The sequence below is a fragment of the Cryptotermes secundus genome, unplaced genomic scaffold (assembly GCF_002891405.2).
Source record: "Cryptotermes secundus unplaced genomic scaffold, Csec_1.0 scaffold244, whole genome shotgun sequence".
NCBI lineage: Eukaryota > Metazoa > Arthropoda > Insecta > Blattodea > Kalotermitidae > Cryptotermes > Cryptotermes secundus.
Genome location: NW_019737983.1, coordinates 161,204 through 182,230, shown reverse-complemented (window position 1 = coordinate 182,230; position 21,027 = coordinate 161,204). Strand labels below are relative to the sequence as shown.

At 38.4% G+C, this 21,027-nt stretch overlaps 1 protein-coding gene across 2 annotated transcripts; it reads left to right on the top strand.

Annotated features, from left to right (window-relative positions):
* The first annotated feature begins 5,915 nt into the window (after positions 1–5,915).
* On the top strand, positions 5,916–20,960 carry LOC111870574 (SPRY domain-containing protein 3). Of its 2 annotated transcripts, none has more exons than XM_023862970.2 (9): positions 5,916–6,193; positions 6,613–6,806; positions 8,061–8,264; positions 8,921–9,077; positions 9,440–9,625; positions 12,469–12,618; positions 14,354–14,532; positions 17,659–17,791; positions 20,653–20,960. In XM_023862970.2, exons 2-9 carry the CDS (start codon positions 6,622–6,624, stop codon positions 20,785–20,787), a joined length of 1,329 nt encoding a protein of 442 aa, XP_023718738.1. In that variant the 5' UTR covers positions 5,916–6,193; positions 6,613–6,621; the 3' UTR covers positions 20,788–20,960. The 2 variants fall into 2 exon arrangements, with proteins under 2 accessions (XP_023718738.1, XP_023718737.1); XM_023862969.2 differs by having other exon boundaries at positions 17,659–17,797.
* Positions 20,961–21,027: the final 67 nt, after the last annotated feature.

Below are 21,027 nucleotides of genomic sequence, written 5' to 3'. Positions count from 1 at the left end.
TCTATACATCCATTCCCCCATACTCCTTCATGGCATAGTGCTTAATTTAGGTAAGGGCAAGGACAGCTTTACCTTTACCTTAAAGTATTAAGTAATGTGTACTGCTTTGTGCTTATCAGTATTTTAATACATGTACTGGGCAAAGGATAAATATCATGTAATTTTATAAAGATATTTGTTATAATTATGTACTGTATAGTATGTAAAGACTATCAAAACTTCCAGGACCTGGAAATGTGTACCAGCTTCATAAAAAATGGTACAGTTTTAATTATATATGGAGAATATTATACAGTGTGCATAATTATGGTTAGAGTAAGCATAAAACAGAATTAAGCCATTCAGTCACACAAAATGTTTATTTAATTTGCATGGTAAGACAAAGAAGGTCATCTCTTACCACAGTCAGTTATATCACATTTAGAGAATGAGTGGGGTGATGTATTGTGTACTAGACTTGTATTTGGGAGGTGCTCAGTTCAAATCTTAGCCAGAACACTGACTATCATAGAGGTTTTTCATGGTGTTTATTGGTCCCTCCAAGGAAATGCTGAGAGGTAGCATCTTGATTCCTTCTGATCCTTTCCAGTCATTGTTATTCAGTACAGGAGTTTAGTGAAGAATCATTAACATCGTACTCTGCTCATAGTTCTTTATCTTATGGTGTACCATTTTCGTTTGTATTTCCAAGGTTAAAGGTCAGTTGCAACTGAAATTGGTTACAGGTTATAGGTTATAGTATTGTTCCCATTCTAGTCTCTTGAAAGCTCATCTGATAGACTAAAATGTTACTATTGCGTACCATAGTTTACACTTAAGACTTATTTTTATGAGTTATGCCATTTTATCACTACTCTCTTATCACACTTTGCAAGTTGATGTAGTGCTAATGCTTTATTTCATTCAGACAGTTTCTAGTCTGAAGTTGAGCCCCAATGCCACCTATCGTGTGATTTTCTCCAGTTTCTCCAGACAAATGCCTGGAATGTAGTTTGATGTAGACTACACCTCCCTCCTTTCAAATCTTCACCTGTTCATTCATGATCACTTTTCCATAACATTAGACATTATGTAATCTGTGTACTTGAAACAGCATCATCAAATGCAGTGAAACTTACATTTAATGTTTCTTACCTTAGGTTTTTGCTTCATTAAATGCTCAATTGCAATGATCCCATGTTGATAATGTTATTGTTAAATCAGCTCCATTTGAAATGTTCCTGATTTCAGTGTTCATATCCTCTGGCAGCAAAAGAAACTCTTAAGTGGGGGGTTCACTGTAATCTGTGAACCCATTTCACGTTTTATCACTACCATCTGATTTCCACTAGTCTGGCTGTGTGGCGTATTAAAGAACATATCTGGGAAGAATATTCTCATATACCATATACTTAATATTTTCATTTGGTGGATCAAGATATTCTGGACACACAGCACACTTCATATTGTTACTCACTGGATTAAGATATTCCTTTGGTATGTTCTAGGATTTAATGGACTTCGTTAAAAATTGGATGAGTACATCAAAGACATTTCATCTTCTATTTTTATAGGTCAGTGGATGAAAAGTCTTCTCACCACTCTTCCCACAGATTTTCCTTTTCAATTTCTTGCCATTTTCTTTTTCTCTTTTTTTATGTTTTGCAGTATCTGGCTGAATCATCTTGTTCCGTTTCATCCCACTGATTCTTTCCATATTTTCTTCCTCAGAACTTTAGTCTGAGACACCTTCATTTCATGTTCTTCATTCAGAATGAGAGACCAAATTTTATGCAACAGATAAAATTAAGAGCATAAACATCTTTTCTGTGACTAGCACATCTGTACATATACTGTATAAGGACAGATAAAGTGAAGGTATTAAGCTCATTCATTTCACTGAGAGTTGTCCGTGAACCTTGCCGACTCCAGTGGTGTTCAAAATGCATAAGAGTGTTATAGATTCATTAGAAGGTTCATGTAATATAAAACTGATATGGGACACAGACATGTTGGTATTAACTTGTTTTAGTATTTATGCAAAGACTAATACGTGTTAATAAATGGCCTAGTGGTGTAACCCAGTATATTTATTTTGTATGATGTTTTAGTTAAAATATCCATGTAAATAATTTAATAAAATGATGATACTTTATAATTTTATGTATGGCTTTTAATCAGAATAGGAGTAAATTGTGATATCCTGTTGTCCACTTGTCCTGAAGTCCATCCAGGGAACGTCATACCTTGTATAGGCAATCTAATGGAAGAACAACCCTACAAGTATTGTGTTTTTGGACATCATCCATCATGTTGTTTATATCTAAAAAAAGTCCTGTTTATTTTTCAAAACGCAAGGTTTTGGAGACTGGATTCTGTCTCCGTCTTCAGGTAAAATCTACTAGATAGGAACTAGCTCTATCTGTTGAGCCCAACTGAATAGGTTTTACCTGAAGATGGAGACAAAATCCAGTCTCCGAAATGTTGCATTTTGAAAAAATAAACAGGACTTTTTTGGATATAGACAACATGATGGATAATATTAAAAAACAATGTACCATCGTCACAAACTTTTAGATCTTAAGAACAACCCTACTGCAAATATGATTGGATTCTCCACTGGCATATGAATACCAAAAGTACAGTATGTTGAAAATTCGTGTAACTTTCTAATATTAATGTAACGGTCAATGTCCCTAACTGACAGTGCCCTCCACCACATAGTAGACATACTCACAGCCTTCTGTGTGTTCTGTATTTAATCTTAATATACTGATATTTATTAATCTTTTATTAAAGTCAAATTTTCTTGTAATTAGTTTATCCCAATTACAGACAAACCATTGTTATTCCATTTTATAATTAATTTAAAATGAGTTCCCTTCCATAATTTTTTCTCTTTCTCACATTATACAACATAAATCATGATAGTCTCAGTCAGTGGCAAATAATACATCAGTATTTAAGATTTGAGGTTTTCACAGCGGTGACTATGAAGAAACCAGTCTTCTGGGATGTGGCACCATGTAGATGTGGTGTTAACCGACGTTTCGGAGGAACATATCGCCTTCATCTTCATGGTAGAAGGAAAATAAAATGCAAAGCGAAGAGACAGTGAGAACAGGTGCAAGCAGAAACTTGAAGATGGAGGCAATACATTCCTCTGAAACGTGGGTTAACACATCTACACGGTGCCACATCCCAGAAGACTGCTTTCTTAATATGTCAGTAGTTCATACAGTGCCAGAATGTTCTTTTCCACTGATTTGGAGAAATTCTTTCAGAAGCTTTGAATTCTGCAGCTGTTAATATGACACTTCTGTCGTTCATATTAATCTGTGATCAGTGTAACAGAACAATCTTTGCTGTTGTTGGTGAAGAAAATACTGTAACAAACGTTCCTATTGTTATCTGAGATCAAGGTTGTGGGTTATGGTGTCAACTAATTTGAGGCAATCATCTTACAGATTTTTTTACCGTGCAAGAATCAACACCTGTTAGAAATTTACAATATGTTGAAAAAATAGTAACAATCAAAAGTATTTTTTTTTTTTGCATTCACTTTTTAAAATAGATGTAATCTTAATGTGTACTGTATACAGAGAAATATTCTGCCAGTCAGAATTAGCTGATGGGTACATAGGTTTGTACAAATGCTGCCATGTTCAAAATATTCAAAATATCTCTTGCTGTCATGGTTATGTGTAATTTGGAAATCACGTTTCAGTTTTTCAGTTTGTATTTAGTGTTAATGAGAGGGTTACCAGTGAAATAGTTCACATACTAATGAAGGATAATCAAGTGCCTGCACATAGTAAATCGAAGTGTCCAAATGGTGTCAAGGTAAGAAAAGTATGAATAAGAGGCTAATAACTCTTGAGGGCGTAAGAACTTTGAAGAGGATGAACACTTGGAAGCATAATTTTGGCCTGTTTCCAAAAACAAGGTCCTTCTATTATTGTTAAAGTGAAGGTAAAGTTTTCGTATTCCAAAGAAGTAAATGGGGAACTGGAAGTATAGATCTGTATAATCTTAATCTTTGTACTAAATGGTGTTGGTAGGTCAGCTTCAACCCCTTGGCCAGTTAATCCCCAGGGAGTTATATGGGGCAGTGCAGATATAGATCCATATACTCTTAATTTTGCTAGTAAATGGTGATAGATCAGCTCATCCCCATGGAAAGAACCTGCTGTACCCATTGGACAGCTGGGCCTCAAAGCCAGTCTGGGCTCTGGAGATGAGCAAAATCTCTTGCACCTACCAGGAATCGACCCATGATTCCTTGGCCAACTAGTCTGTAACCTAGTCAGTATACTGACAGCCAATTAAATGTCATAGGGTTCCTCTCCTTTTGGTTTTGGGTGAGAGTTACTAGAAATAGTTTTGTCTCTGGAGGTCAGTCTCATTTCTTAAAATATGGCAAATCTTCAGTACTACATCTTATGTTCTTTTGTCTAATTATATAATCTAAACATTTGGAACTGTATTCATTTGTATTGCAGTGGATAGTAATACTTATCTTTGTTATGGACTCCGTACATGCCCCAAATTAATTGCAGATGGATTTGTCCATCACAAATAAACTTAACAAAGAAGAATCAGAACAAGACCATTATCTTAAGTAATTCCATGGTACAGGGCCCTTTAAAGGTTAATAACTGCTTAACTAGCCAAGAAATTCTCTTCCTTTTGCAGAACCCAGTGGTTCACAGATGTGTTCACATGATTCTGCCACTGCTATCTTGAGTCACATAGTCCGGTTCACTCTCTCACAACCAGTGTTTTGCAGGTTTCATTTGAACCTTAGCCTCCTGAAATGAATGTAACTCCCTTGTGGTCTCTTCCCTTAAATTTTTCTCATTAATATTGTGTATGAGCTCTTCATCCCTTCAGTTTCATCTCAAGTGATTCAGCAGCACTTAAGTTTTTAATGCTATTTTAAACGTGGATACAGAAAATGCTATTTATTGCGACAAAGCGTTGAAAAATTTGAGATAATTTTAATTTAGCAGAAGGAGTGGGGGGGGGCGCATCTCAGCGATCTCAGCTAGCCTACCATATCTCTTATTCCTTAACATCGCGTTGTTCAAATGACCATATAACATCCACAACATAATAGGCCCACGTCCCGAAGCGTTCCGAAGATTAGTCGAATGTCATACAGCCAACTTAATGCTTCAATTTCCCTGTTCGTCGATTATTGCTGAATTTAGGCTATTATCGGTTTGAAGAAAGCAGTCTTCTGGGATTTGGCACCGTGTATATGTGGTGTTAACCGACAACACCGTTTCTCACGGTGTTGTCGCTTGCAGAATTTTTATACTTTTTCTTCTACNGTTCATTCCATCAAATTCTCCACAAGTGGGAGTATCTAGCCGGTTCTAGATTGTAATCAGCAGTGGAATTGTAACTATTGTAATTTTAATCTGCTTATGTATCGGATTGTTAATGTTCAGAATTGGCTTGACTTGTCATGTATCATGTACAGTGATCTGCAGTGACGAGGTGGATCAATCAATCAATCAATATTATATTGTCATATTATTATCTCTGTATTGCTATATTATTATTATTATCATGTATTATTATATTGTCATATTATTTCTGTATTATTATATACTTATTATTATTTAGTATTAGTATTAATATTAATCTTTGACTTGTCCCATATCATGTATAATGATCCATGGATGAAATAAAATTGAATTGAATTGAATTTTGTTTAATATTTGCTCATGGTTTCCGGCAAAGAATGTGTTTTCTCTGAATTGAATGCAAATTGGCTACACGTTTTAATTCAGTGGTCGGCACTTTGAGGTTTGTTCGTCGTCATGACCGTCATGACGGTCATGACATTTCCTCTCGGCAAAGAATATATTTTACCTGAATTGAATGTGGATAAGATGCTTGTCCTTGTCCCAATTCACTGGCCAATAATCTGTGGGTGTTAAGGCGAATATTGTTACTAATCAGTGGCTAATGGGGATGTGTTTGTTATAGGTTATGAACAGCGGTTAGTTCGCATAGGTTTTTGTGTGGGAAGATGGACTTTGATATAATTTTATCTTTACTGGAACAGTGATTTGTGTGGTTTCTGTACATTGATGTTTCAACAGCACAGAACGCGAAATTTGACTGTCTCTTGTCTGAACCCCGAAAGTTCGTAGTAACTAGACAAAGTCTGCTTTGTAACCGTCAGGTCCCGAATATCCAGGTAATTAGGTCCTGACGTTAGCTTATAATTTATGCAAGTAAATAGAGTTTGGCGTTATCCATGTAATGTAGTTGCTAGTACTGTTACACAGTATTTACTGCTGTTGGAAAACAGATAGGGTTACCGCACCATTGGATGTCCTGCTGAACGTAATGGCCTTCGGTTCTAATTCGTGGACAGGAATTGGGGAGAGTGTATTATTTGTGGCTCCCTAAACTAATATGAGCCAACCCGATCTAAGCAGGAATTAACACAACCGAAGACAAATATTACTCAGGAACGTGGCATAGTGTGAGAGATGCAAACCATACTCTACATTTGAACCCTAACAGTTCTTAAGATTTGGATTAGCGTTCATAAAGATGGATAAGCAGGTGTTTGTGAGCATTATAAGAGTGATGTTCTAAAATTATTTCTAGCTGCCCTATATGCTGAGTTGTGTGAGCCCGCACCTCTTTGAACTACTCAAAAGACTATTTGGTACCGTTCATGACACAACAATGGAAAGTCTGCGCAACCTGCAGTCCTACCCCGTGCTCAGGATGAAGTGTTCTGTGTCACATGACAGTGATGTTACGCATGAACGAGTGGCTTTAGATGGTGATTTTTTAAGGTATATTGAATCATGCTTTCTATTTTAAGATGCTTAGGTTATGAAGGTATGTATATGATCTCTTGTTACAGCAACAGTTGCTAGCCAGTAAAAGTTTCAACTGTTGTAAGTTAAAGTAGAGAAGCCTCAAAAGCTTCACTTTGTTTCTGTTTCGGTATATTTTACTATAGAACCACATTATTGATATCCATCCTAATGTCTTACATAAGTCACTGAATTTCAATGTAATTTGTGTTCCTCTGTCCTTTCTATTGCTTTTGCTGGATTGTATATGTGGAAATAGTTTCTAAATTGTTGTTTCTGAATTTTATAAGTCAGTTAACTTTATTCTCAGATAGCAAACATTTATAATATTTATCTAAAATATTTTTCATTTATACAGTTGATTAATCAGTAAACTTTGTTCTAAGTGTATACATATAGTTGTAATGCTGTTAAGATGACTTGGTCCCAAGGTAAAAAATTGCACACATACTGAGAAGGTTCTGAGCTTGATCCCAAGTCAAATCTGTGTACAAATTTTCTTTGTTCACAGATCAAAACCTTCATCTCTACCAAGTACTTTTTTAATGTGTAGGGTACCAGTCCAGATTAAGATGGTGGGCTTTAAAACTGTGCTTATTGGAATCTGTCCTAAGGGTATCTCCCCTCAGAAATGGATTTAATTCCCTGCCCTAGGTGGTCAGAGGACAGAAATATCAGACTGAAAGCAGCCAAAGAGTTGCAGTGCTGAATGGCCAAAGAGTTTTCAGAAGTATAATTTTGGGCTTTAATTTTAGTGAGAATTTCATCAAGATGTATTCACTACAGATACCAGAACACAGACAGATAGCAAATATCGGCCTCATGTAATGAATTCCACTTTTATGCTTCGCTTGAGATCATACAAATTGCTCAAAAAAGCAGGTTAAATGGCCTGATGTGTTCTTTTGGGACCTGAGGTTCTCACAGCAGTACTTATGAAGAATGTTGTGTTTTGGGATATGATGCCATGTAGTCTGTTGAAAGTCAACTGAAGTTTTGGAGGAACATATTGCCTCCATCTTCAAGGTCAAATAAGCTGAGGAAGATACCAGTATGAAAACAGGTAGCAAGTTGAGTGACTGCTTTCACACTGGTATCTTGCTCGGCTTATTCGACCTTCAAGATGGAGGTGATACGTTCTTCCGAAATGTTGATTGACTTTCAATGGACTACATGGCGTCATATCCCAGAAGATAGTACTCTTGATCTATTCTTATTGCCCATCTGTAGCTATGCCCCTGATGAAGATGACAGGGTGGGTGTGTACATTGCTGGACACCCTCTGACACCTGACACCTGTTACTATGAGACTGAAATCATAGATACCGGTATGGATGGCAGCATCTCAATTGGGTTATGTTCAAAACGATGTCCACTGGATGTGCACATCGGTTGTGTAGCAGAGTCTATTGGACTGATGACTGATGATGGGAGGTATGTTCTAGTTTGTATCTGCTTATTTATGGTTATTTATTTGCAGTATTTATATTTATACCTGGATGATAGTCAGTAATGGATTTGACAGGATGTCAGTCCTTCTTGGAAGGTCATACCATGTTCACAAAAACTCGTCACTGGTGACTACTGTAAGCCAATAGTTCAGCTGGAAAGATCAGGTAAATCGAAAAAGATCTAATAACCTCATCGGGAATCAAACCTGCAACCTTCTGGCTTGTAGCATAGTGCCTCAACCAACTATGCTATCACATGCCCCCAAAACAATTAATGACATCCTGTAAACACAATGGTTGTAAGGTACTGATTTCTAGTGGAAGAAAAATATGAATATTGATTGTTGTTTTGACTACGGCTATACTGAATCAATGTATGAGTTGTGGAAGGTCAAAAATTTCTCAAATTAAATGTCAGTTTTTGACTATACAGAATTCACTAAATATAGGGAAGTAATACATACTACAGGCTTCTGCTGAAACCTGAAAAATTGTTCAACAATTGTGGGGATGCTAAAGTGGGATTTCACTATAATTAGAATTATGCACGTGAAAACATAATGAGAAATGTATATTATTGTCACATTTGTTGATAATTACACCAGCATGTAGCAATATGTGTTGTTATTGTGGTTGCAGCCTTTACAGGGAGGGAAGCAAGGGAACACAACTGTGCACACGATGTGAGTGTGGGGACCGGATAGGATGTGGAATTAGGTTTGACCAACTTACAGAAGGAAGAGGAGATGCAATTTGTATGATGGTTCCTGTGTACTTTGTCCGAAATGGGAAAGAAGTAAGCTCTGAAAAACTGTATAAATTAACACACTGAAATTTGTAATTGACCTAAATAATATAATCCTGTTCATGCCTGTCAGTAAAACACTGTATCTCCATTATAAAGTCCAGTTGATTAATTCTGTTTAGAAAAATGAATGTTAATTGTAAGAATGATACAAAATACATATATAGACTATTTGGGCAAAATGCAAGGTTTCCAAAATATTGAAGCATGTGGCACAAATAGTAGCCACTGTACTTTAAAGGGTTAAGAAGTGTTTTGGCTTATTTTCACCATTTGTCATAAAAGCTTGTGTGGAATTCCTTGCTTCATGAAAGTAATTCTTCTATTTTAGTTTAATGTAAATGATGTTTCAGTTAGGCACAATGTTAGTGTCACTACCTATGGGAGGCCTGTACCCTGCAGTAGGAATGCACTCAATTGGAGAAGAGGTACGGCTGTTTCTGGGTTTGAATTGGGTACCTGAAGAGGACAGTCTCATGTCTGTAGACACCAATGAGGAGGAATGGTATCGGCTCAGTGATATTCGGCTCAATGGACAGGTTTGTTTTGGTCTTGTTGAAGGTTGTAGTTTTTAATTACAAGTAGCCTGCATGCTTACTGTCTTCAGGGATGTGACACCATACAGTCTGGTAGATCATTACTAACATTTTGGAGGAACCTGCTGCTTTCAGGGTAGAAGATTAAGCTGATCATAGGAAAAGATAGGGAGAGGCTGGACCAGGACTGGGGCCGTGAACAAATGAAGAAGGGCAAGGGCCTTTCTCCAAGGACAGAGTGACTAAGAAATACTGGCTAAGCAAACCAATAAGAGGTAGATGGAAGTCAGGAGAAAGTAAATAGAGTAAGTCTTTTAAGCAAGCAACAAGCAGCTTTTCTGGTTGTTTGCTTTATGGGCTCGCACTTTGACCATTAACACAGAGGTGGTGTGCTCCTCTAAAACACTGGTGCAGCTGTACCCAACACTGGGAATGCATTCCTGGAAGTAAGAGTGCTTAGCTAGTGTTATGTAGGATCATTTTAGTACAGTAATAATTGAAATGCATTTGTAAAATTATAATTATTACACTTGTATAATAAATAAAATAGTCAAATATGCTAAAATTATTAAATTATTTAAAGTTCATTGTAAGATATGTATAATGTGTAAAAGCTATCATTCTGTTCTGATTGATTGGCCCAAGTGTGTCTTGTTTTCCAGCTAATGGTCAGCGTTATTCTTGAAGAAGGCATTAAGACCTGTCTTCCTTGTCTTAAGCCTACTCTCCTGAAGCATTTCTTTGTAGCAGGGTGTCATAAATGCTTTTCACTTCAGTACCGCAGTCAAAATTTGGTTCATTTTCAGTTGCAGTATCCATAGTGTCATTGAATTATCTTATTCATGAAGTCTGTCAAAAAATTTAAATTTGCTCACCAAATGAATTGGCATTATGTGAGGTATCATTAAATGGGGTACGACTGTACCTAATAATTTTCCTGGGGATTAAAGCGCGGCCGGCATCTAAGGCTGACAACCTTACCGCCGTCTTTGAGCCGATTGTCTAGATAATGTGGGAACGTCAAAATGTCACAACCCTATGGGCCTTTATGGCCTGTTACAGGGATAGCTTTACTTTTTACTTACTTACTTTACTTTGAGATAATGTAAAATTACAAGTTCCTTTCAAAAGCAAGTGCTTAAGAAAATATTTGGACCTAAGGTGGATGAATTGGGTACTTTAGAGTATTACATAAGAAGATATTTTGTAGTTTATACAGGTCACCTAATATTGTTATGATATTTACTCTAGGAAGCTGTGATTGACAGTAGCCAGGATAGGGCGGCAGGGAATGCATACAGAATTTGCATGGGGGAAAGCTCTTCAGAAATGGCCAGTTTGCAAATATGTAAGGATAAGAATGGTCTTTATGGAACTAGATTATGAGAATGGGAGGTGGATGAAACTGACTCACCATCATGCCTGAAGGCTGGTTGTGGTATTGAGAGTGTTGAATGTAAGTCCCCGAAGCCTAAGAGTTACTTAGTTTTTACCTTCTTGTGTATGTAGTATATGTGAGAAACCGTTATGATCATGAAGGAATTAGATGTTGAGATTCTGTTGAATTTACACATTTTCAGCTCACCTGAATATGGAAAAATGGTTTTTGGAATTGTCTGTCTGTCTGTATTCACACCTCTCTGGCACCTGAATAGTTGGAGTTTATTCATATTTTATATTTAAGAGTGTAGCAATTATAGGTTTGTGTCTGGTTAAAGTGAACATTCTAGGTCCAAAAATGGGGGCCATTGACCAGTGCTCCCAAACACAAAATTGCAATTTTCATTAAAATAGTTCTATCAGTTTTGATTAAGTTTCAATGATTTATGGGGGCTGTCTCCCTAAATAAAACTGTATAAGTGGTGTCTTCAGGAAAATAATGGTGTGCGCTGTAGTGACCCAAATGTGAAATGTCAGTTTTCATGGAATAGCTTGACCAGTTTAATTTACCTCTAAAGGATGAGTGTCCAATATATTGACACCTGAGTAACTTTTGCAAGTGGCCAAATGTTTGATATATCAGCAATCCCAAATTTTATTGAGAAGCTCTTCTGGCTCCTTGTGTGTAGGCTTATATTTTTTACTAGTCCGGTGCAATTAGAACCTAGAACTACCACCAGATTCTGTCCATTTACCAGGTGAGGCTTTAAATGTCCTGTACTTGCATCTGTAGAAGTCTACATATATTTTAGGATATTAGAAAGCTGTGATCTATCAAGTATTTATGAGAGTATAGGCAGTGTCTTTGCATCAGTTAATGTAGTTTATGCATGTGTATTGTTAACTTTTGCTGTCTGTGCAGTGCAGTACTCTGATGATGGCATATGCACTGTCCCAGTAGGGCTGACATTGTACTGTTTACAGTGTATGGTAAAGGTAAAGCTATCCCTGTATTTCATTATGTAATTAAGCACCATGCCATGAAGGCATGTGGGAGAGTGGAGATATGCTCCAGCAGTCTTGATCTTGACACTTGATTGTGAATATTTGGCTTCATGTCCCTGGCAGCTTATCCCCAGGGATGGAGGCTTTGGTACCCATTAGATGGGAGACTTGTTGGGCCCTAGAGCCGCTCTGAATATTATAGAGAAGAGAATGTCTTTTGCTTCTGCTGAGAATTGAACCCTGACTCCTTGGCCATCCAGCCTGTATGCTAGTTGGTATACTGACAGCTATCCTGGCTCCAGGTTTTTACATTGTTATTACTGTTATTTCCAAGTTAATATGTGACTGCCAGCATCGTAATAATAGGAGATTTTAAGTCCCCCTAATCGTGGATGATAAGGTTAATCTAAATGTATACAGTGACCAAACTTTGGAGAGTTGCTTTTCTTGATCTGTCACAGGTGCTGGAATATACAGGGCGTGGAAAGAGTATTATAGATGTTGGACTGGCACAAGCAAGGTCACCCCTGAACACAACCATTCATTATTTTGAAATAGAAATTGTTGATCCTGGGGAGAGTTGCTACATAGCCATTGGACTCACTAGGAGAGTAAGTTGAGACAGTGTTCCCATCTTCAGTGAAATGCCATATTTGGTGAATTTTTTTTTTTGTACTAGCTGCAGCCCAATATAAACAATGTTTTGTTTTCCTATAGTCAATTTCAGTTAAGTATGTAACCCACAGTGTAAGAAATTTTCAGCTTTCCAGAACTCATAATAGTAGTTTAGTGTGATTGTACTTGAAATAACAATTGATATTTGTGTTTTCTGTCCACCAGAAACCACAGTCATGATCTGTGGTGACTGACATGATATAGAGAAAGTGCACTAAGAACATGTCACTTAGGGTATCATATGTCATATGATTCTGGACTAAGCTAGTTTCAGTTCATTCTATGTGTCATCAGTTATTTGTAAATTACTTTCATATTAATGATTATGTAATTGTGTTTATTTTTGTTGAACAGTATTTTTAATTAGCTATGTGAATAAATTATTTTATCATAATTGCATGCAGTAAGAATTTTAATGTGAAATTTTGCATAACCCCCATTCAGTGACAACCTCAGTTTGATATAAGAGAAGCAATTCTCCCAGATATTCATTAAATGGGGATTTCTCTGTATTTATAGAGTTTATGATCTTCAGTGATGTGACCCTGTTTAGTTTGGTAGGTAGATATTTCAGACAGACAGCTGCATCAATCTGCAGTGTAGGAAAGTCTTACTTACTTACCATATTACATGGTGTGACATCCTAGAAGGCTGTTATCTAATCTCTACTACTGTGAGACCCTCACATTTCACTGTTTTACACGTTTTTCATTGTTCTTGAAAAAGTGGATGGGAGTGGATGTCATGATCAAGTTTGGCATGTTTAGTCCCCCAGCCTTTGCATTCTGGATGTCCTAGGTTTGGATCTTACTTGGATGTCAATAGTTCTCACTGAGGCTTAGTGTGCTTTCCCACAGTCCCTCCAGCCAAATACTTCTTTAGTATCTTAAAATAGCAAATGACAGGCTCCTTTGACATCCTTCCAGCTTCATCAGTTATTATCATCGTCTTACCAGCAGTCGGGAAAGTATCATTGAATAAATTCAGAAACATGCATGCACAACAGATGTACAGTGAATGTTAGACGAATTTAATTTTGGAGAGTCCTGTCTTCTGAGATATGATGCAATGTAGTTCGTTGACAGTCACCTGATGTTCTTGAGGAACATGTCGCCCCCATCTTCAGGGTCAAAGAATAAACCAAGCAAGAAACCAGCATGAAAGCAGGTGGCAAGCAGAGCTTATGTATAATTTCTGCTTTGCATGAATCTGGAATTAAACTTAGTAGAGGATGTGAGGATCTCACAGCAGTGGGTATGAAGAGTTCTATCTTCTGAGGTATAATGCCAGTAGCCCAATGAAAGCCAACCAGCGTTTCGGAGGAACATGCCATTACCATGATGAGGTCCAAAGTAAGAAACCGGTGTGAAGTGGGCAGCTTGCTTGGCTTATTCTTCAGTCCTGAAGATGGAGGGACATATTCTTCTGAAATGTCGTTAACTTTCAACGGACTACAGGGCATTATAACCCCAGAACATAGAACTCCTCATAAACTTTACTGAAACTTTGGGCTCCATAAAATGTTGGGACTTTCTTTTCTTTCTGAGCAACAGTTAGCTTCTCAAGGACTGTGTTTCCTGTAGTTAGATTCTGGAACGGGTTCTTTGATATTTGACTGTTTTTCGTTACCCCAATATGTGGGGCTAAGCTTCTGGGCTGGTCTATTTGCAGGACTACCCCAAACACAGGCATCCTGGCTGGAACAAAGGCTCTATAGGTTACCATGCCGATGATGGGAAGATCTTCATTGGAAGTGGTGTTGGTGCTCCATTTGGACCGCGCTGTCATAAAGGCGACAGAATGGGCTGTGGAATTCTGTTCCCTAGAGATTATGTATGTCAGTATGACAGGTATGCACAGGCAGCATGTGTCCACTGTTAGACTGCAGACAGTAGTTCCAAAGCTTAATGACCAAAAGCAGAATTGAAGATTGTCTTCTGGAATGTGACATCATGTAGTCTCATATTGTTTGTCTAAAACATCTTTGAGATTGTGTCATCATCAAACAGTGACATGTCTTGTCACATCTTCATTATATTGTTACTAGGCTCTGTTTTCAACATGTGATGGAACAAAAATTGCAAAGTAAGAGTTCTCTCGAGTACAAGGGACTCTTCTTCCATCAGGTTGCCAACTCAAGGTACACATATAACTGCCCTCAGAGTTATTTTAGACTATATAGATTATTTCCAACCTTTCTGAAAAACTTACTGCCACCATCTTCAGGGTAAATGGGTAGGCCAAGCATCAGAAAAATGAAGGGCCAAGACTTCAGCACTGGTTGAGCCAATAGGAATGAGGAGAATGGTGTAAGAATATTGGCATGTTAAAGGGCAGAGTGAATGGGAGAAATAATGGCTGTCATAGAAGAAGCAGGAGGTAGAGGGAAGGAAAAAGAAACAGCGTAAGGGAACAGCTCCTCCAGAATTTTGGTAGTTGTCTGTGAGGCTGCATGCTGTCATATCCCAGAAGACTGTAATCTTCATAGGCACTACCAGGAGAACCTCAGATCTCAAAAGCACAATTGCCTAAATATGATAATGTTGACATTATTTTCTTCTTAAATTTTTATACTTGTAATTGCATGAGAGTTCATCCGTATGTAATTAGTTTAACTAGGGCAGGTCTTGTCCTTATGTCATGTCTATGGAAATGAAACACAGATGTGATCTCATTTTTGTTAAATTAGATGTCCGCATGGCTGTAAGTATGAACAGTACAGCTAATTGTGTGTGTGACACCATGTAGTCTGCTAGAAATTTATTGATGTTCTGGAGGAATGCTTTGCCTCCATCTTGAAAGTGCGTGTTGCTTTCTGGGCTTACTCTTTGACTCTGAAGAAGGAGGCATATGTTCCTTTCCTTTTAAACAATGATAAACTTCTAACATGTTACATGGCATCACATCCCAAACGATAATAGACTTTATGACCTCATTTAGTTTACATAGGCCCAGAAGAAAGTAGCAATAAACAGCAGCGGTCCAGTCATTATTACCGTGTCAACATTTGCAGAAAAGAGGTGCCCCAAAACTGTTGTTATTATCATCATCATCATCACAATTATTACTATTGTACTTGTATCATGCTGTCTTTTTAGAATTCTTCTGTTTGTGGCTTCCATGTTCAGTGACGTGATCTAAAAGTTTACCTCAGGGAACGTAATATATAATGACTGAAAGTGTAGATAGAGAAAGGAATTGTTACATTTTTCAATTGAGTTTTCGTCAGACTTTCCAGTGTTTCGGATCTGTTGTAACACTGTGAGCTTTGGCTGCAAGAATACTCTTGTATATCAACTCTGTCCTTTTGTCAGTTGGAGCCAGGGTAGCTCAGTGTGGCAACAGGCTATGGGCTGGATGGCAGGTGCAAGAGATTATTCTCTTCTCCACAGCATCCAGACAGGCTGTGGGGTCCACAAAGCCTCGTACCCAATGGGTACTGGGTGCTCTTTATCCATGTGTAAAATGACCAGGGCTTGAAGCTGACCACCCTCTTCAATTTAGTGCTGAGGTCAAGAATGGTTGAGTTATACCTCCACTCCCCCAAATGTCTGCATGGCTTAGTGCTTAATCAATTAAACACAGAGACAAGTTTACCTTACCTCTTGTCAGTCACCCAGTGTACTGTACAAGGTTTTTCTTGTAAACTGATGGTTGCTCGTATGATCAAGAGATTTTCTGGTTTTATGGAATGTGAAGATTCATTGCCATGAAGGATACTGTCTCACACTACATTCCTCATGCCAGGCTCGATAGCATCACATCTCACATATCTCTTTTAAACACTGTTAATTTTTTACCAGACTACACTGTGTAACAAGTCAAGTTGGCTAGGTGGTAACACTTCTTTCTGCCTTATATTCTGGAACTGCGCAGTTTGAATCTTGGCCACAGTATTAATTGTATTATTTGATGCTTTATAGTGTGAGCGTTGATAGCATCATCATGTTATATCCCAAATTCCCTGCATAGTGCCCGGCACTGGAGTATTGTTGATGTTCCCCCCACATAAGCATTTGAACTGTCCTGGGCTGGGCGTGTGTAGAAACCGGCAAGTTCCAAGGTGATATTGAAGGTTGTAGTGAGGCAGGACAAGAGATGTACTCAACCAGAACTTTTATTAACCAGATGGATGAATACAACTGTCGAACTCTGATGTATGGGTATTAGGGTACGGCCTGAGTGCGGCGGGGCGTGGAGCAGGGCGTGGGCAACTTTATGGCAGGGACAGCAGCGGGCCGCTGCTGTGTCCTCAGTGCACCTCTAGCGTTCAGCGTTTATATCCTCAAAAGACATCTTCCAAACGCTCCAAACGCTACTGAAACACAAACTGGTTTGACATGCACGTTGCACGCTCCTCTGCACACTAGTACAGCACGCTGCCCGCTCCGCTCAAAACGCTCGGTCCCAGGACACACCAATATATTGAAACGGGTTTGTGATGCACACTGCATGCCCCGCCCCACCAAACGCTCCACGCCCTGCTGCACTCAGGCCATACCCTTAGGGTTCCAGGGAGGGAAGTTTTTCGTAACTGCCCTCTCTGAGCTCCGGACTGCAGTGACCTCGGCTACCAGCTCAACCAGACTGACTCATCAATTTACTGGGTTCACTAATTTGTTTCAGCAAAGGGACCTGCCTTATGGAGTTATCCAATGCCAGTGGCATCCAGAAGGTGTGCTGCTGGTCAGGCGCAGAGGTCTTAGTTCAAGAGTCCACTTGACTCACATCCTGATCAGCTTCACCACATATTTACCACAGACAACATACAGTACAAAGATCTGTGTTATATTTCACAGTGCACTGTTACAAATTCTACAACGAACTGTTCTTTCCAATATGTCAATAATATTTCATTCCCATGCCAGTAATTGCCATATAAAATGCATGTATAAGAAGTAAACCAAAACTATAAAGCAAATTAATACAAGACTTTCTGAATCAGTTGATGGGAGTTTTCTGCTACAATGTTGCAGTGATGGTGGCTCCATAGAGCTCAGTCCATCATCCCAAACAGAAGTGGATCTGTTGGAGCTATCCCCCGACTCAAGTGATAGTGAAGATGAGGACTGGTGGAACAACGAGTGTGCCGTTGAATTCAGCAGCAAGGTGAAGGCATGTACAATAGCAGGAATTTATATTAAGAAAAAAGTAACGCTATCCCTGCTACAGGCCACGAAGGCCGATAGGGTTGTGAGAGTTCAAGGCTCCCACATTTTTTCTAGACAGTTGGCTCGCAGATGATGGTGAGGTTGTTAGCCATCTGTGCTGGTTGCCCCATCCCCCAGGAAGATCCTGGTACTCATTTCTGTTAGAGGCTGAGTTAACCCCAGGGCCATTGCGGCTGGAAGGTTAGGTCAATTGAAAAATCCAGTATAAGGAGGAATTTACATTGTAACCAGTTCTTGTTATATTTGATTACAGCACTGAAACCTGGCCAGTGTTTTATATATTCATGATTTATTCAGTGGCACTCCCAGTATCTCAGACTGTATAGTGTTGAATGGTGCCATGAATAGTAAATACTGATTTTGAAAGGATGTGGAAAGAGACTGTGGTCTCACTTATGGTAAACTGTGCCTAAAATATGCTTGAAGGTACATCATACCTTGTGTAGACAGCTGTAGGAAAGTAGAGTCCTACATCTTCAGTGGGGTCTTTGGTGTCATCATATGTTGAAAACAGAATATAATAGATTTTTAATGATAATGTAATGATCGTCACTGCCATCTGATGATGACATTCATGCCATAGCTCAGGCGGTTAGTCACTGGCTTCCCACAGCAGCAACCTGGGTTTGATTCCAGACAAAGCCATGTGGGATTTATGGTGGACAAAGTGGCACTGGGGCAACTTTTCTTCAAGTACTTTGATTTCCACTGCAATTTCCCTTGTTGCCAATGCTTCACACTCATTTATCATCTGGGGGCTGGTACAGTAGACCCAGTAGTGGCTGGTATATCAAGTGGATAAGTCTCACTCACTCTGACACCATATGAATGTAAAACAAGGTTCTAATGCTGATGCACCCTTAGGGTTGTCTTAAACACACGGTATTGTTATGGTATTTATGTGAAGAGTCTGAAGAAAACCAAGAAAAATCATCAGAATAGTAGCTGAATTTGGATCAGGCACTTTCAGAATGCAGATCCGAAGCATTTGAGCCAGTATGTTCTTTCAGAGTCTCATTGGTTTCTGAAAGCATTTTTTTATTTGTACTTTACAAGAACGCTCTTAGATGCATATTATAAGCTCAAATACGCAGTTTTAAATACTCTCACATTAAAGGGGCACAGTGCTCTGAAATGACATACAGTATTTCCTCATACTTCCAGCTCCAAGGTTATTCCAGTACTGCAGTATATGTGCGGAGAAAAGGGGGCACAGCATGATTTGGGGTTCTTACAGCATTGAATATGAAGTCATTGCTTTCTGGGATGTGTCACCAGCTAGTTTGGTAGAAATATACATTGGAATCCCCATTTAATATTCCTCAGTTCAAGGTTTTCACTGATTTAAGAATGTCCAGTTTTAAGGATGAGAAGTAAATAATTATAGTGTTAAATTTCGGTGATTTAAGATTTTCCTCAGATTAGTATCAACATCTCGAGGACTACCGCGTTATCATGAGAGGAGGTTTTCACACGCCAGTGGCCTAAAGAGCAATGGTGGCAGAACTGTAGGCTTCTCTGGTAGGGCCACCCATGCCAGATAGGTCAAAGGGTAGGGGCAAAATGAAGTGTAGGCTGTGGTTTTACTCATCGGAGGTTGGGCATGGGGCTAATGATCCCACCCTGGAAAAATTTGCTGTTACAAAACCATGGAGGAGGCCAAGACCCCCACACAGGGTCATAGTGTCAGTAAAGAAGAAGAAGAATCCAAATCTACTGCTCCTCTAAGATTATTTAAATAGTACATTGACTGTACTGACTGCCTCCATCTTCATGGTAGAATATATGTGACCTCAAGACAATAATCTTCAAATTTAACATATTTAAGAATTAAGGGCACACAATATCTGAAAATTGATCTAAAGTGAATGTACAATAATTGTAGTTTAAAGCACCTTGATATTTATTACATATATCATGCAACTTTTATGTTCACAAACATTTCATAGCTCTGAAGGTGACAAAGTTGTGTTATTAAACTGATACAGATTTTGGAAGCTTTCTGTTGTTGCACTGTGTGTCTAATTCCTAACTGTTGTCTGTACATCATGCAGTAAACCCTTGCTAATCCAGTTACAGTTAATCCAGATCAAAATATGAAAAATGAAAAATACTGTCCACAGTTGAGTACATAATTTAAGAGACACATGGCATATGAGAATGCAGATGAGTCATTTGTCTATTGAAACAAAATTTGGACAGTTTCTTCAAACCTGCATTATTACATTCAAAAACAAATACAACTTCTGAGACTTATATCAATGAATAAATGTATTGTCTTTTTCATAGTTTTTAAATAAAAGCTCTACATTGTTATTTTTTATTTATTTTCATTGACACTACTTATATCATTAAATTTTCCATTTGTTTGTGTTCTAAGTTTGTTTGTGTCTCTTAGTACTACCTCTTGCTTCACTAATCTTTATTATCACATAATCTGGATGACCTCTGCCCCCAATTAATCTGGATTAGCAGTGGTGTACTGTATTTGGGTTCACTGTCGTGGAATTTTGGTTGGTGTTGAAATAGGAATGGAAATACATACAGATAGACAAATGCATATAGTCTCCCCATTTTGTTTTGATTCTATACAGTTTATATATAAAACGGTGTTACAGACATGTCTATTTGAAGAGTATTTTCTCATGGAATGCCGCAGGTAGTTCACTGACATTTCAGAGGTAGGTGCTGCATCTGAGACATGAGTGAACTTCTGTCAAACTACATGGTATCATATCCCAGAATATAGTAACCTTTATGTAAGAACATCAAACCTAACATGTATTTACTTGTTTAAAGGTATTCTTCACAAGAAATGGCAAGACTGTGGGAATGAGGCAAGTCCACATCCCAAAGGGCGGCTTCTTCCCAACAATAGGAATGCTGAGTGTGCAGGAGAAAGTGCGAGTTGACCTGCGACCCCTGACGGGCTGAGATCATGTGTAATTGTCTGATACTGTTTTGTATAAACAATTCTTTATGTGCAATGAACATCGCTATTTTTTCACTCTTTATATCACAACTTTGAGGCAAGAAATGTTCACTTGTACTGGCAGCTATGAGAACTAAATATAGTGTGTGTGTGTGCATGCGTGCGTGCAGATTTAGGGGCCCTGTGACGTTTTCCCACAAGTTGGCTCTTGTACAATTCCTCAGTTTTTCCAATGAAACACG

Excerpts from the sequence above, each read along its gene's own strand:
- LOC111870574 (XM_023862969.2), top strand. The coding sequence starts at position 6,622 with ATGCTGAGTTGTGTGAGCCCGCACCTCTTTGAACTACTCAAAAGACTA. Across the intron at positions 8,265-8,920 it reads CTGATGACTGATGATGGGAG|CCTTTACAGGGAGGGAAGCA; the intron begins GTATGTTCTAGT and ends TTGTGGTTGCAG. Across the intron at positions 14,533-17,658 it reads TATGTATGTCAGTATGACAG|TGATGGTGGCTCCATAGAGC; the intron begins GTATGCACAGGC and ends ACAATGTTGCAG.